This window comes from Astyanax mexicanus, chromosome 18 (assembly GCF_023375975.1).
Source record: "Astyanax mexicanus isolate ESR-SI-001 chromosome 18, AstMex3_surface, whole genome shotgun sequence".
NCBI lineage: Eukaryota > Metazoa > Chordata > Actinopteri > Characiformes > Acestrorhamphidae > Astyanax > Astyanax mexicanus.
In genome coordinates this window covers 22,907,769-22,925,498 of record NC_064425.1, presented here as the reverse complement: position 1 = coordinate 22,925,498, position 17,730 = coordinate 22,907,769, and the positions used below count along the sequence as shown (strand labels likewise).

The 17,730-nt window shown below is 37.3% G+C and overlaps 1 protein-coding gene across 1 annotated transcript in view; it reads left to right on the top strand.

Moving 5' to 3' along the window:
• Window positions 1–17,730, top strand: part of gbe1b (glucan (1,4-alpha-), branching enzyme 1b) — a 193,432-nt gene that overhangs the window by 55,692 nt on the left and 120,010 nt on the right. The window contains exons 6-7 of the mRNA XM_007236705.4: window positions 2,310–2,400; window positions 7,068–7,277. Of these exons, the coding sequence (XP_007236767.3) occupies window positions 2,310–2,400; window positions 7,068–7,277 (301 nt within the window). The remainder of the gene's footprint in view (window positions 1–2,309; window positions 2,401–7,067; window positions 7,278–17,730) is intronic.

Below are 17,730 nucleotides of genomic sequence, written 5' to 3'. Positions count from 1 at the left end.
CATACACCCCTGGTGGTTATACACAGCTATGCAAACTTCTACATCAAACAACTAAAAGCAAAACAGCAGTTTCCTCTACTGAGAAGTGTTGGACATGTCCAAGTAGCTGCTCCCCTGAAATAGCCATTAGCCAAAGTCAGAGTGCACCTGGATCTTAAAGGGAATGGCAAGTGACGCACTAATATGTTTATTGCACCTTACACCCAAACAAACCCGTGGTTAATTAAGAGAATTAGTACAAGCCTATTTTAATATTTTTCCAGCCATGCAAAGCATACTTTTCCCATTGTTATGATAGCAAAGACACACACTGACACGCCCACTAAATCAAGCCGCATGGTTGACAGCTCGCCAAAGGATTGCTAAACTAGTGCTCAAATTGTCTGTTTGCACTACTTTCTCAACAACTTGTCTGTTTGCGAAAATCCCGCCTAATAAATTATGTGACTAACCACCAATAGAAACTCATTTAGTTTAGATTTCCTGGTGCCAAAATTTCCCTTATCAGAATGCAGTAACTGGAGGCTACCACTTATATAATCAAGTAAGATAAGCATTTTAAAAAATATTGTTAATTAAGTTTATTAACTTTATATAAGTAAAAAAAAAAAAAAATATATATATATATATATATATATATATATATATATATATATATATATATATATATATATATATATATATATATTTTTTTTTATTTTTTTTTTTTTTTTTGGTTTAGTTGTCTGCCATCAAATCTTTTACTTGAAATCTTCTAAAACTTGGAATTATTTGTGCAAATAGTGCTTGTAGATGCGATTTACACTGGTAAGTGTTCATACCAGCAATATACTATTTAAACTGAAAAGTGTATATAGAATTCAATTGCTTTTACACTTCTACATATATATACACCAGATTCTATATACAAAAAAGAACATACCTAGCAATACCATGATACTTAAAGATATGTGAATAATGTGATTTTTACTAGCTTCTGCCTTTTGGTATTTAAACATCTGTAAGTGGTAATGATCTTATAGATTGCAAACATTGTTCATAGATCTCAGCTTCTCTGTTTATTAAGCAGATTGTTTCCCATCTCCTTTGGTCTAATACTGTCTGTGTTCTATGTTTTTTCTCTGTTACACGTCTGTCTCTTCAAGACAAGCTCATTGTATGTGTAATATACTTGACAAATAAAATTCTGATTCTGATTCTGATCAGATGTCTGATCTGGTTAATTGCAGGGAAGAAAAACATGAAGGTTTTTTTTTGTAATCCATCAACTATATTTTGTGATCCAAAACAATAACTTTCTTTAAACTAAAAATAAAATAAAATAATAATTATTTCAAATATTGATCTAAAAACTTGTTTCTGTAGGGAAGTAAAAAAATGTGCCATTATTAGCACAAGGAAAATTAACTGTTAGAATTAGACACTGAAGATGGAAACACGGTTTTAGAGGAGAAAATTGTAGTTACTACACATCAGACTACACATCATACTGCAGCCAGCCAATCATTGCATTATTATGATGTATTTATAATGTAGTTTTAATAAAAGGAAAAGAACAACAACAGATTCAAACAAATATGATGGCATGCATAATGGTTTGATGTTATTTGCGCGGCTGCAAATATATGCTCAACATAAAGGCAAATACTTCAATTTAAAAGGGGAGGTCAAATGTATTTTTGATTTATTTATCTTAATTATTTTTTTTTTTCCTTCATTGAAACTCAGAGAGAGTAGATTTGATTTACTCGCCAAAGGCCAACTTGAGAGCATGCTTAGTGCCAAATTCTGTGAAAGTCTGAAACTAAAAGATTTTACTTTCAATGTATAATCAAAGTACATTTGTTTTAAATTATAAAAGACTGTGGAACAGAAGCGATTTCTCTCGTGGTTTCTCGTGAGTTCTGAGCCCCTCTGTATATGTGATCATGCAGTGGAAAGCATTGACAAAGCAAAAGCAGAAACTGACAGGGGGTGGAGAGAGCAAAATCAGCTACAAAAAGGAATAAGAGTGAGCTTGACCAAAATTAGCCTAGGGCTGTAAACTTTATAGTTCTGATTTAGATATGATAGTTCTGTTGGTAAAATTTTAAAGCATGTTTTATTATTCAGAAATAGCCACAGGAAATCTGGGCTTTCTTGTCATTGGAGTAATGGAGTTATATTGGAGGCTTTAGATAAAATGGTTAGGAAGGACTGTAGATACACGTTAGATGTGCTTAATAAGAAGAGTGTGTGCATTCTACACATTTAAACACTTATTTAATTAATTTGCTAATTTATTAATTCATTTATTCATTTTTACACAGGCTACAACTGTATTCAGCTGATGGCTATTATGGAGCATGCCTATTACGCAAGCTTTGGCTACCAAGTTACAAGTTTCTTCGCAGCATCCAGGTGAGTACTGTAATTGTTCTCATTTTGTTGTACCACAGTTTCTTAATAGCACTTTTATTTATGTACATCACCAGACTGCAGCAGTCCAGTTATTTTATGAAAATTACCCCCAAAATAATTTATCAAAGTAAAAAAAAGGCCTTGCTGAATATGGCATAAATGCACCTGTGTCCTAAATCTAATTTGGAGGCTAAAAGTAGCTAGATTTAGAGAGTTAATATGTAATTGTTTTGTTTGTATCAGGAGCACAATAGCTAAGTCATCAAAAAGGCAATTATGTATTTATATGTTTTATTTATTTCAGGTTCACATAATGTATACACACATAAAAAAGAAAAAGAGAGAAAAATAAGTAAGTAAATAAATAAATAAAGGAACAGAAACACAACAATACGTCTTACAATCAAATGCATGGCAAAAAAAAACAACAACTACAGACCAAAAATGTATAGGCTAATGCTTTAGCTCATTTTGCCTTCCCTTTTTACCAGCTAATTAGCAGCTTGTTATTATACAATGCAGTGACAGACAGAACCAGAAACATCAGACATCCCACGCATTTTATATATAATTAGAATAATTATTCCTGTGTTTTAAAGGCGTTTACCACCTTAATTTTACACATTTTATTTAATTTTTTTTTTAAATACACTAATATTACTCTCAGAAGAAACAAACTGACTGAGCAATAAAACTGCATGGGAAGTCCTGCCAGACTGTCATGTAGTGTGTCATCTTCAATAACAAGTCTCGATTTTGTCTTGATGAAGAAGACCAATGATATAATTTAATATAATGTAATAAATCGATGTGTGGAGGCGTGCAATTTCACACTAGGGGTGTGCCATATCATATCATATCATATCACCCACCCCTAATTATCACATCAGGGTACTATATATTTTTTTTTTTGCAGTTTTCAGCAAAAGAAAATTCACACTATTCTTATTTCTCATTATATATCTACTAGAGACAGATTATATCTGTCCAGTATCATTCATTATATTCAGTCCTGGATTTATGGAGATATGTAGAGTGCATTATTAGTATCAGGACATTCTGGATCATTGACTTCTGTCCTGTATCGTATTTTTTGCACTTTAAGGCGCACTGGATCATAAAGCGCACTGTCAATAAATGTCTATTTTCTGATCTATTTTCATACATAAGGTGCACCGGATTATAAATCACATTGTGCGACTCTAGTAAGGAACAGGGGTGTTGCCATGCTTTTCTTCTAATTCAGCCGGTCTCACCGCTGGGTGGTGGGTGGTTAAGTAAAGCTAAGCTAGGTAAAGTAAAAGCTAAGCTAAGTAAAAAAAAAAATAAAAAAAAATCGTAAAAATATATATATATTAAACAAGCGCTAGATGTTACTCTACACTAATCTCTCTACTGAAAACTGTTTATTTGTGTGAGTAAATACCGCTTCTGTTTAATTACAGTAAGCTTAGATTTCCAGATTTTTACTAAGGCTGGGTGCAGCAGCATTAGCATTAGCAGCTAACTGCCAGAGTTATGCCACCTGACAGTTCTAGACTGAGGTAGCTTGTTTTAACATGGTAAACACACAGGCTACAGTGTGATATATATATATATAGTACTTTCCTCTGAATAGCAAAAGAGCTAGGGCTTAGCAGCAGGCTAAAGGTCGATAATACTTACCTTTGAATATTGAAAGAGCTAGTGTCTAGCGCAGTTAGCAGGTAATGCGTAATGCACTTAGCCTGGTTTGCGGCTAACGCTTATACTGCTTCAGTCTTGGCGCTGGAGAACTAAACAAAAAAAATCCTGTATAACGCTGTACATAGGGTGCACCAGATTAAAAGGTGTACTTATTTTTAATTTTTGGGAAAATTGAATGATTTTAAGTGTGCATTATAGTGAGGAAAATATGGTACAGTTTAAGAGTAAGTTGATTTGAGCTGTGTACATTTTTTTATTATTATTTTTTTAACACCAGCAATAAAAAATAAAATGTACGTGTTCTGCGTTTGTCTGATATTGCAAAGGTCAATACAGCAACACAGCAATAACATTCACATAGCATTTCCATATTCACCTGTAAGACTTGGTTATCGATTTCTGTATAAAGGAAATGCACAGTAATGTGTATGAATCCAGTATTAGTGCTAGCTTTAACTCAAAGGGACGCTTTCTACAGCCGTGGCTCTAAATGGAAGTGAGGGGCCTCTGACGGGACCCGATAATCTGCCTGTAAACACATTCAGAGTTAATCCCGAGGAGCGGCGCAACTCCTAGATAAAGGAAAGGCCGGGCAGGGATGCTTCATTTATGCTCTTGATTCCTCCGCTCGTCTTAGCTAGCCGCCTGCTGGAGAGAGCCCAGAGCCGGAGTGTAATATATACAGAGTAATTTCACCCATGATTGATCTCTCGTGGCCATTTAAAAGTGCGGCGGCTGGATGCCGGTGTGCGAGGGCAATGTTGTCACTGCGCACCGTGCTTTGCTGGCAGGGATGGGAGGGAAAGGGGTGGGGTAGAGGTGGCGAGGAGAGGGGCGATGTGGTGATGATGGCCCAAAGGACGGTTAAGCCTTCGTGGAACAATTACACGAGTGGGATACATAAAGATTGCTGTTGTTGTTGATGAAAATATACTCCCTCCTGACCTTTGTTCCACGAGGAGCGTTGGCCCGCCGGGTACGGCCTCGAATATAAAACGCGACCTCCATAGGATGTCATTGTAAACAGCCTTACCATTGATTTGATTTGTACAGCTGCTGTTTTTAAATGGGCTTTCTGAAATGCGAAGTGATTACCGTGTGAAATGAAAAACTAAAAGCACACGCATGCGTCATACAGACGTGCGCCGGTTACTAAACACCTACATAACATATACATAAATACATATACACACCCATCCATTATATCTTCTCATAGCGGACACAAAAGGTTTCTGTCTCAACTGTGTTAAAGGGGGCATATCAGTGGTGTGCAGTAAGGCCCTTCTAACCCTTCAGAGAAGGGGTGACAATAAGTGCATGTAAATAATTACATATTATTTTATCAGGAAATATATAATATAGTTATTGTAAGTGTATGGACTTATTTTATAAATTAACTAATATAAAAAACAGCAACTAATTCAAAGCATCAGTCTGTGTTTCTCAATTGCTATAGGACTCTAACTGACAGCGGTATTAACCAATCAAAGCTTTTTAAAATGGCTTCCGCCCTCTTGTGACTGCGTGCCCCTTCTCCTGATTTTTTGAAGGGTGTAGTAATGAGTCTGTTAGCAAAGTCATAGGACAATCTAACCAATCAGATTCATGATTTTCACTCCGGGGGCGGGGTCATGGCTGTCTAACCCCTTCTCCGCCGCTCTGCTGGGTGGTTGCAGAAGGGGGTACCCACTATATTCACTGCATGCCACTGGGGCACATTATACTTGTTTGTACACAAGTTAGAATAGGTATATGGGCTATACAAAAGACAATGTTCATGAAGTTCTTTATAAATACATTAATCACTCTGACTTAAGCCCTATCAGGACGGGATTAGTTTCTTATGGGGTCCTGGGGTAATTTTCTCTTTTAAAGGGGATCCTCTGTGATTTAATTCCCATCCGGAACGACCATGTATGTGTTGTTTTTTTTTTTTCCTCAGACGTCCTCTGAGAAAATTACAGGCTAAATTACCTAAAGTTTTTTTTTTTTTTTTGCTAAACTCTGTGGTCATCTGGTAATTTTAGTCTCGTCCGGATCCAGTTTTGTCCCCTCGGGTTTAAAAAAAATAGCTATTTGTCCACTGACACGCACAGTAATTACACTTCGGGTGCGTGTTTCCACAGAGATCCACATAAAAACACAACAGCGAGTGGAAATGGAGGAGCTACTAAACGCGATGTCATGACCAAGAAAGCCAAAAAACTCACTGGTCCTCCTGTTTTTTCAATTGCAGTCCGGATGCAAGAGTTTTATCACTAGAAGTAGAAGTGTGAAACATTTTTCACAGACGTCCCCCTGAGAAACTAATCCCTTCCAGATAGGGCTATAAAGAGGTCTCACCAGCTCTGTTCTTGCTAATTTCAGTCCCTTTCAGAATGAGCCATTTAAGGGCTCTGTCACTTTTATGCAAATAAGCTTATACAATTAAGCTTGTTTTTTTACTGCAGCAAGCAAAGGTATGAACAAGCGTAAACAAGTGCATGAATCCTGTGCTTGATTAAAAGTAAATACACACTTTATAAAGTGTATTATTTCACATATTGGCACAGTTTTATTACATTATGTGTCAGTAGAGCTTATGCAGGAAACTAGTATTTTTGGACAGGTTTAGGATGTGTAAAATATGACTGCTTTTTCTTTAATTTAAAACATTTATTTCCTCTCAGTGCTGTTCATCCTTCTCAATTAATTTGGAATCACCTAACTGTTTATTATTCTGTGCACTGCTAAACATTTGATGCCTTACAGCTAATTATGTTAAAATTAGGATAATTATTGTAAAGCATTAGAATTGTATCTGCAACATATTATTTTACAAAAATTCCAGACCTGTTTAGATTGTTTTTGGAAATGGAAGTAATGTTGATATTCTTATTACAGTGTTCCTAGACCACATATTATTATGTTCTATTTATTGTACAGCTTTTTTGTTATCAGAACATCTTATGCTTAGTCTTGTCTTCTTCTTTTTCCTCCAGTCGTTTCGGCACTCCAGATGAGCTGAAGGAGCTGATTGACGTGGCTCACTCTATGGGGATCGTAGTGCTGTTAGACGTGGTTCACAGCCACGCATCTAAAAATACTGAGGACGGCCTGAACAAGTTTGATGGCTCTGACTCCTGCTTCTTCCACAGCGGCCCACGAGGAGAGCACGCGCTCTGGGACAGCCGACTCTTCAACTACTCCAGGTGGGAACTTGGTGCTATGTACTGTACATGACTCTTTGAAAGTTTGAAATATAATAATATACAGTAATAATGCACCAAGTATGATTTGTTGGAAACAAATAAAATGTCATGTATGAATGTAATGATGTACTACCTTTTTGTAAGGTATTTCAACATTACCGTATTTTTTGCACTATAAGGGGCACTTAAACATTCTTTAATTTTTCCAAAAATTGTCAGTGCGCCTTATAATCTAGTGCGCCTTATGTATGAATTTTACCAGTCAGGTTGTAAAGCCAATCGGCTAAAGTACAGCATTGTACAGGAGTTTCAGTTTAGTTCTCCAGGTGAGTATTTTCGACCTGTACCCTGCTTCTATCCCCAGCTAGCACTGATGGAGCAGCATTAGCATTACCTGCTATCTTCACTAAGCATTAGCTTTTTTGCCGTTCAGAGGTGAGTATTCGTTTACCATGTTAAAACAAGCTACGTACGACGAACCTCTGCTAATATCGCCCTGGTTTACCGGAAATTTAAGCTTACTGTACATAAACAGAAGCACTTTATATATATTATTATTATTATTATTATTATTATTATTATTATTATTTATTTATTTTTTTATTATTAATTAATTAATTTTTTTATGAATTACAGTTTGGTTTACTTAGCTTAGCTTAGCTTTACGGGTCTCATCTGCTGAATAAGAAGGAAAACATTGCCAACCCCTTTCTTTATGCCCTCTTCTGGCATAGTATCTAAGACCTAGTATCTAATCAGGCAACACTTATATGTAATCCTTTACATATCTGCCTGAGATAGGGTTTTCTGATTCAATTAAATAAACAAATTTAATTTTCTCACAAACATTTAAACTACCTTATACAGTCTTGTCTGACATTTGATTTTATACTGTACTGGATGAATAGGAAACATTCATTTTAATGCTAATGTGGCCATTTTTTCCATTTTTTTTCATAGATAGAGTTGTGGGAGTTTGGGCCCATATCAGTACCTGTAACCTTTTTTACAGATTATGACTGATGATGGATACTGAATATGTATCTAAAGGTTATTTTGGTAACTTAACAGTTTTTTTTCATATAATAAAAGCTGGTATTACAAGAAGCCATTGCTTTCCACTTTATTTTTTTTCTATAATGTTAAGCAAATTACTCATGCAGCATTTAAGTTGCACTTCTTCTTCTAAAACTCCTGAAGCCCTTTCCTCTCTGTGTGTGTAAGAACTGTGCTCCCAGGTCATGTCTCTGTAATTAATAACATGGCGTAGAATTATGCCTGCATAATTAGTTCCCATCATCAGCACTTTTGTTTGCTCATGATCAAGCATTTATTTGTGCTTAGCCAAAGTGGAGGAATATTCATGTAAATTGCTTTAAGCATTTTTAAAGATTTGTTTATGAATAATCATAACAAAGGGTTTTTTATTTTCTGAGAGTCTTTTGTTTTGTGAACAATGGCGCAGTGGGAAGTGGCTTTAAAGCCAGGCATTGGCAGTGGAGCTGTTGGTGAGAGTGGTCCCGTTGGTGTTCATGGCTTTTCAAGTGGACAAATCCTCAAAGGTTTTCTGTGCATACACTGCAAAAATTAAAAATCATCAGAATAATAGGCAGCGCATTTTAATATCCTTACTATAGGGTTATTATAAGATTACATTAACTTTTTCTTGGATAATTATCCTGCATAAAGTGAGCTAATTAAGCTTGAGTAATTCTCTGATTTAATAAAGAATTTCAAATGCTGTTATTTTGAATTATTTTGGTCCAACTTTATAATAAGTGTCTCTAAAAACTGTAATTACACATTGACAATCAATATAATAACGGTTCAGCTACTGGTGAAATACTGCTACAGGCAAATTACAGTTTATGTAGTACAGGTTATGTAATTATACGTGTCTAAAGGTCAGTAAGACAAAGAAGAATATTTTGTCAATTTTCCCATAATTAAATCTGAATTATGATTTTTAGTATTCAACATGCATACACAACTTATTCTACACTATGATATTTTTTAAATTTACACACACTGTGCCCTAGTAAACACAAGTCAAAATTGATGCTGATGCATGTAATAAAATAACCTCTGTAAAATAAAATCTGTACAACTGTTGTAAATTTGTAACCTTATTGTTAATACATGGATTGCTCATGTTTAACTACAGAGTTATTTGAGACACTTATTATTAGAGATGGGACGATCGATCGGCAGTGTATCGGTATCGGCCGATTTTCAGCCAAAATACGGTATCGGCGATCGGCCGATATTCCTCTGATTTTAGCCGGTCTGATTCAGGAGTTTAGGGTTAAACAGTAAAGCAGAGCTGTGTGTGGATGGAAGGTGAAACTGCTCGCTTACAAGAAGCTGCAGTTCCTCATCCAACCACTAGTCTGAGCTGCAGCAGCAGAACAAGTCCCGCTCTCCTCACTCACTCACTCACTCAGTGCTACAGCCCAGCCACGGGCTACAGCAGGGGTGTCAAACTCATTTTGGCCGAGGGCCACATTGGCATATTGGCTGTCCTCCGAGGGCCAGATGTAACTTATAAATATAAGAAAATGTAACCAAATGTAATATATGTAAATGAATGTAATTACTCCTTAATGTTAAATAACTCTCAATATATTATTTATTCAATCAAATATTACAGTTGCATGGAAAAAATGTTTGCTTGTTGCTCTATTAACATAAATCCTGTCATGAAATCCAAAAACTCCATCAATCAAGAACCAAACTATACAAGTGAATAGAAATGACATAAAATACAAGTTATATTAACTTTGATCAAAACGTTTGATACTGAAAAGAGGCTTAATAAATATAAAATCAAAAATTGTGAGCTGTGACAGATTTAGCATTTCCTCATCCAACCACTAGTGGGAGCTGCAGCAGCACAAGCCCGCAGTCTTTACTGAGTCAGAGCTACAGCCCGGCCACGGGCTACAGGACTCAGCTGAGCCAGTCTGGAGCGTTTTTAAAATTTTAAGTTCTTCTGTGTATGAAATAAAATAACCCCACTAACCGGATAATACAGCTCTCTACAGTTCATCTTTCAGCCCAAGCAGCTAACAGCAGCAGTTTAGAGCAGCCATCCCGGAGTCACTGCTCGGATTACATTATAAACAGGTCAGTTAGCGCGCTGCTAACCTCAGGATGTTTATAACTACGGAGTTTAGAACACACCACGGCTGCAAGGTTAGACTGTTGAAGGCTACTGGAGACTATTAAAGGCTATTGGAGGTTATTGAAAGGGTTATTGGGGGCAGAAATCAGTAAAGGCTGGTTAGATAAGTGATTCACCTCCTCGTCCTTTGCTGAGGTGAAACTGCGACTAGCGATGTCACAGTGATGTTTATTAACCTCATTAAAACAGATTTTATCAGCTATTGTCTTATAAATATTTACACATAATTTATATCTCTTCTAAAAAGCGTTTATTTTGGTCAGTAACACAAAATGCATACCGGTCTTTCGCCTTGAAGCACAGCCGTCCGTCTGCATCAACTTTTCTTTTTCTGGATATTATGGGATAAACATTCCAATTCCACCCGCGAAGTTACACCTTCCCTCCGGCAGGGTTTCCACATCAATGACTACACTGCCGTGTAGTGGCAGTAAGCCGTAACTTTGCGGGTAATACAATCGACAAGCATTGTGGGAAATGTATTTTTTGGTCAAAGAACGCTTCTGACCTATTTATTATAGACACTAAGATTTTACAAGCTCTCGCGGGCCACATAAAAAGACGTGGCGGGCCACATTTGGCCCGCGGGCCTTGTGTTTGACACATGTGGGCTACAGTCTCAGCCAGTCTGCAGCGTTTTTACAGTTTTACAAATTTTAACCCCACTAACCGGATAATACAGCTCTCTACACTTCATATTTCAGCCCAAGCAGTGAGACATGGGGCTGGGTTCCGTCATAAACAGGTCAGTTAGCGCGCTGCTAACCTCATGATATTTATAACTACGGAGTTTAGTGGACACACCACGGCCCCCAGGTAAGACTGTTGAAGGCTACTGAAGACTATTAAAGTGTATTTGAGGTTATTGAAAGGGTTATTGGGGGCAGAAATCAGTAAAGGCTGGTTAGATTAGTGGTTCACGTCCTCGTTCCTCGCTGCGGTGAAACTGTGATTAGCGCCTTCACAGTGATGTTTATTATTCGTTCTTTCTAAAGTAGCAATTAACTATTTGTTAATTTAGTTTAAAGCTCTGTTTAATTGATGTAACGTTACTTACTAAAAATATGGATTTTAAATCAGGTCTGCGCTCTTAATTACAGTTGATGAGGGAGGGCAAAGTCAGGCTGGATTTTTTGCCCAATCTAAACTCTAGCTGGAGCGATGGATTACTGTTGTTCTTATTAAAATATTATATTATTATATCAATAGATGTCAATATATATACAATATATTATTGTATCGGTGATCGACCGATTGAGGTGAAAGACGATCGGCGATTGGAATCTTCCCCAAAAACACTGATCGGTCCATCTCTACTTATTATAAAGTTGGACCCAAATTAATTTTAATCCCTTCCAATTGATAACCATGTAACGTTATATTAATCACTTTTAACTTTTGCAATCTTTTGGGGAAATAAGTGATTTTATGAAGGAAGAAATATACCTTATCTTTTGGATTTTTTGGCATATAAATTACTTTATAAATTTTCCCAAAAATCATAAGTGCGCCTTATGTATGAATTTTACCAGTCAGGTTGTAAGGAGCAGTAAAGCCACTCTGCTGTAGTACAGCGTTATAAGTTGAGGCTGGGTGCTGTGGTATTAGCAGCTAACCGCTGCTAATCACAGCTGACTAGCACTGCTAACCGGAGCTGGCTAAGAGCTTGGTAACTGCGGCTAGTTCTCACCCTTGGACAAAATACTGGAATTACTGTAAATAAATAGAAGCGCTTTACTCACCCAAATAAACAGTTTTTAGGAGAGAAATCTGTGTAGTTTAACATCCAGTGCTCGTTTGACTTTAAAATATTTATTTATTTATTTATTTTTTAGATTAAGGAATACAGTTTTGTTTACTTGGGTGGCCCCAGCAGTAAGACCTGCTGAATTAGAAGGGAAACATGGCGACAACCTTATTCCATTCAAGTATGCATTCTTACTAGTGTTTTCTAATGTGCCTTACTATATATATATATATATATTCCTAGTGTTGTATTAAGTGTGTGTGTATATATACAAGATCTGGACTAGTACTAAAGATATTATCTCTCTCTCTCTCTCTCTCTCTCTCTCTCTCTCTATATATATATATATATATATATATATATATATATATATATATATATATAGTCAAAAGAAAAATAGCCTAAAAATAGCTTAATTCTGTAAATTGGGTGTACTGTGGTGAACTGGCACAGTCTTTAGTTACTAGTCCAGATCTTGTGAATAATGGATAATTATGTTGTATTTTTTTAACGCTGCAGTTTATTTATTCTTTTATTATTAATAATGGACGTGTTTTCCGATTTACTTCCACACCCTCCAAACAGCAATTTAGTTGTTTATTGTTGCTGTTGTCACACTCATTTCTAGTTCCATCTCAGAGGACAGATGTGATCAGCTGCTTTTGTATTCAAATCCACAATTTTACAAATTGGGCAGAGGTGTGAGGGTGTTTTGCTGTCATCTCGGATCTTGCGCTTAATTAAGATGTGTTTTGAAAATCTGAGCGCTTCTTCCTAGTGTTGTATTAAGTGTGTGCGTGCGCACGCGTGTGCATGTGTGTGTGTGAGAGAAATTGTATAATTAGACTTATAACCAATGGCTGCTGAGTAGACTTTCTTTCCTTCTTTTTTAGGGGATCATTTTGAGTAGTTACACAAAAGCAATTGCATTACCCAAAATACAGAAAATACCTAACAGTTCTTTTAGTGCTGAGTTTAGTTAGAAAAAAAACAGATAAATGTGTAGTGATATAGCAGTGCAGAGGACAGAACAAGTGCCAGGAAAAATACAAACGATCAAAATGCTCAAAGAAATGCCTGAAAAACACTAGAAAATATGAATTTAATAAACACAGATTAGAGGAATCATGGCTCCCCAGTATGTAGGTAAGCAGTCAGCAGTGATATTGCATGTGAGTGAAGGGTAAATAAATGGCAAATAAATAGTAAATACGTGGTGATATTTCACGTAGTAATTGTAAACAGATTGTGCTACACATGGTGAATTGATATATTACACATATTAGAGTACTAAAGCAGTGGTATATAAACAAATCTGTTTATCTCCCTGCATGTTTCCTGAAGAGCTGGATTTAAAGCTAAAGCATTTCCTTCAGAAAATACACTTTTCTGGTTTCATATCAGTTTTAACACATACTGGTACACAGTGGTCTGTTATGTAGATAATGCAATAATTAAACCCCTGGGAACACATTTTAATGTATTGATTAATTTTGTATATTACTAAAATTGAGTGTTAATTGAAGCATCCAACAAAATGTAAATAGAGAAACACAGATTAAATATGATACAATCCTCTTCAAATATCACCAAAGGGTTTAGCTTTAGCTTTTTGGTTTTGCTTTATTGCTCAGGGTTTAGCTTTAGCTTTAACTCTCCATGTTTAGTTTAAATCTCTATATTTAGTATGAACTCTCCATCTTTAGTTTAGGTTTAGCTTTACGCTCAGGGTTTAGATTTAGCTCTCCAGGTTCATCTTCAGGTTTAACTTTAGCTCATTGGGTTTAGCATTAGCTCATTGGGTTTAGCATTAGCTCATTGGGTTTAGCTTTAGCTCCCTGGATTTACTTTAATCTCTTAGTTAAAATTTAGCTTAGGTTATGCTTTAGCTCAAACTAGCCCTCCAGGTATAGCTTTAGCTCTCCAGATTTTGCCTTATCTCTTCACGTTTAGCTTTAGCTTCGCCTCTCAGGGATTAGCTTTAGCCTTGCATGTTTCGCTTTAGCAATTAGGGTTTAGCTTTAGCTTGTAGAGTTTAGCTTTAGCTTTTACTGTAGCCTGTCAGGTGGCTTAGACTCAAAAAAAGAGGGTGGAGTCACGTTGGCCTTGTGATTGGCCAGGGACATGCTGACATTAATCTGACCCACCTCTGCACTGCGAGAAGAGCAATGCGGCATAAATACAGCAGCCTTTGAATTTATATGTATAAGACATACTTTGTACATTTATGTTGGATGCCCTGGAGAAGCAAAATAACAGAATTAGAAAGAGAACTCAGATTTAGGTTCCCAGGGGATTTATGAGATGATTCTCAATACTTTTGTCCATATAGTGGACATTAGTGTGCTGGACTTGCCTTAATGCTGTAATGCATTTATTATGCATATAAATATAATATATTAATATAAATATAATAGTTACAGTTCAATGGTTGAAATTCTGATACAGTTTTGACTGGCTTAGATGTTCCTGACTGGCTAATAACAGCTTCTGGAGCAAGCTCTGAGCAGATGCACTGATCAGAGTTTTGATCAAGAGGCAAGTGTGAAATAATGAGATCCAGTTCCGCAGGTCTCTTTCTGTTACTTTCAGCTCTCGCGCCGCGTCATTGACACACCAAGGACGTGGCCCTGCTGGACCCTGTAAGATGAGTTGTAGTGCTGTGAAATATATAATAATTATTTCATTATTCTGATTCATTACTCTGTGACTCAATGGGGACAAGACCTAGAAATAATAATCACAGGAACGGGCTTGGTGTGGAGTGCAAGAGCCTAATATTAGAGACTTAAGTGGTGAAGTGACTTCACCCTCACTTTCAGAATGCCCTCGTGGGTCAGGGATTTTGTTTTTTGTTTAAGTCTGCATGTCTGCGGTTCAAGCGTTCTTTAAGCTTGGAGGGCTTTGACCCTTCGTAATAATTCAGGGTCATAATAACAACACATGCCACTCCACAGAAAACCATTGGAGAATAGGTTCTCACATTATTATTTTTGTCTGTATTGATAAGAGCTCTATATAGGTAGTGGTGAGCCTGTCCATCTGCAGAATGTTCTGACCCTTAACGGCCTCTTGCACCTGGACCAAACCCCCCCTGATTGGCAGTGTTGTGGCTCACGATAATTAAGTGTCTCTCTCATTTTTCTCCATATCTGAGGCTTTGGCATCAACAGGACGCTACGGTGCGAATTGGCTGCCTTTTTGAACCCGGCTTTAACAAGTGTGTCAAGCTGCAGCCGGCAAAACATTATCCAGTGTTTAGTGTTCGGGCAGTGTGGGGGTTGGTGGAAGGACTGGTTTGAGAGAGGCTAGCTTGAGTTTCATTACTTATGGAGTCTGGCCTGTTTTCAGAGGGACTCATTAGGCGGGCTTCAGACATATGCCACGAATGCCAGACATCTGAAGAGTCATTTGTGTTTAAAAAAAGAAAGACAGAAATATAAGAAAAGAATAGAAAATCCAAAGATTTGCCCTGGTGCTATTGGCGTTATTGTTGTTTTTTTGTCAGTTCACTTTTTCTATGTTTGTTTGTTTGTTTATTCATTATTTTTATCTTATTTTTTTCAGGCTGTTGTTTGTTTGGACGTGTCTCGTCTCGGGGTTGCGCTGCTTCCTGCTACGCTTGCTTTCCGAGGCGATTAATTGAGAAAGGGAGGCCGGAAGCTTTCGGAGGAGTCTACGGCTTTGGTGCAGCGTCGCTTAATCAGGCCACTTTGATATTGATGATCAGAAGGAGCTGGCGCTGGCTGCCATTAGCGGAGGAGAGAGAAAGAAAGATGGGGGTGTGAAGGGGTGGAAGGGGGGGATTGGCAGAAACTTGGCAGAAGCTTTTGTCTGCCTCGTTTTTCTTTTCTTTTCTTTTTTTAAGTCTGCAATGCTTCTTCGTAAATGCCTGATGCTGTGTAAATGCTGTCACCAGAGACTAGACTTGTGTATGGTGAGAGGGGAGGGGGGAGGGGGTCAAAGCATCAGTATGACTCACCGCAATTATCATGCTGCAATTTACCTTCTGCTGAGCGTGGTGGATTCACGCCACAGCCAACAGACTCTTCCAGCATCAACATCAACAGAGAAGCTCTGAGGAAATTACCTGCTCTGTATTTCAAAGAAAGAGGCTTAAAGCAGGCCATTGCAGCAGCTTGATTTGATGAAAGGTGCAAACAGAGTAATGACTGGGGGGAAGATGATGTCTGGGGAAGGCTGTTCAGCTGCTTCTGCAGTAATTATTTGCTAGTGGAATCTGGGGTGAGTCGTGTCACACAGTATAACGATAACATAACGATGTGCAGCACCATCCAAAATAGCAGATAGACGTACAAAGCTTAAAAAATATATATTTTATTGTGTACCAACCAGCATCCCAGATACGAACCTGAAATGAATAGGGCTGTCGTTTTTCTGTAGCTACACTGGCATGGCAAAAGTCACGGGACAGGAAAAAATGTCAAGCTAAAGAATTGCTTGTCTGTTTAGATAGACAATTCTAAACAAACACCACCAGTCACACCCATTACCAATATTGGTTACTGGTGCACATTTTTTCAGCATATTGACTTATAGGAGAACTCCGGTGTAAAATTAACTTTTGGTGCAGTAACTCATGATAAAAAGTACTTACGTTTGATGAATAGCACACCTCTGTTCTCACGCAGCATTATGAGATCCTGAAACATATATACACAGACATATATATATACAGTGAGTCCAAGAAGTATTTGATCCCTTGCTGATTTTCTTCGTTGGCCCACTAATAAAGACATGATCATTCTATACTTTTAATGGTAGATGTATTCTTACATGGAGAGACAGAATATTAAAAAGAAAATCCAGAAAATAAATCTAAGGAATATATATTAATTGATTTGTATTTCATGGAGTGAAATAAGTATTTGATCCCTTAGTATTCATTAGCAGTTCTGGCTTTTACAGACCAGTTAGACACTCCCAAACTTGTTACCTGACCTGAAGCCACCTGTTCTCACTAATCACTTGTGTGAAAAACACCTGTCCACAGAATCAGACAGATCACACAGATTTCGAGTCTCCAACATGGGTAAAACCAAAGAGCTGTCACAGGACCTCAGAGTCAGAATTGTTGACCTTCACAAAGCTGGAATGGGCTACAAAAAGATTAGTAAGGTGTTGGATGTGAAAGTAACAACTATTGGTGCAATTATCAGAAAGTTTAAAGAGTATAACATGACAATCAACAGACCTCGGCCCGGTGCTCCAAAGAAGATTTCGCCTCGTGGGGTGGCAATGATGCTGAGAACGGTCAGAAATCGTCCTGCAACCACTCGGCAGGAGTTAGCAAATGACCTGAAGGCAGCTGGGACCACAGTTTGCAAGGAAACAATTGGCAACACTTTGCGCAACAATGGATTCACATCCTGCAGTGCCCGAAAGGTACCCCTGCTGAAGAGAGCACATGTGGAGGCGCGCCTCAAGTATGCCAATGATCATTTGAAAGATGAACCAAGTTATTGGGAGAAGGTTTTGTGGTCAGACGAGACCAAAATTGA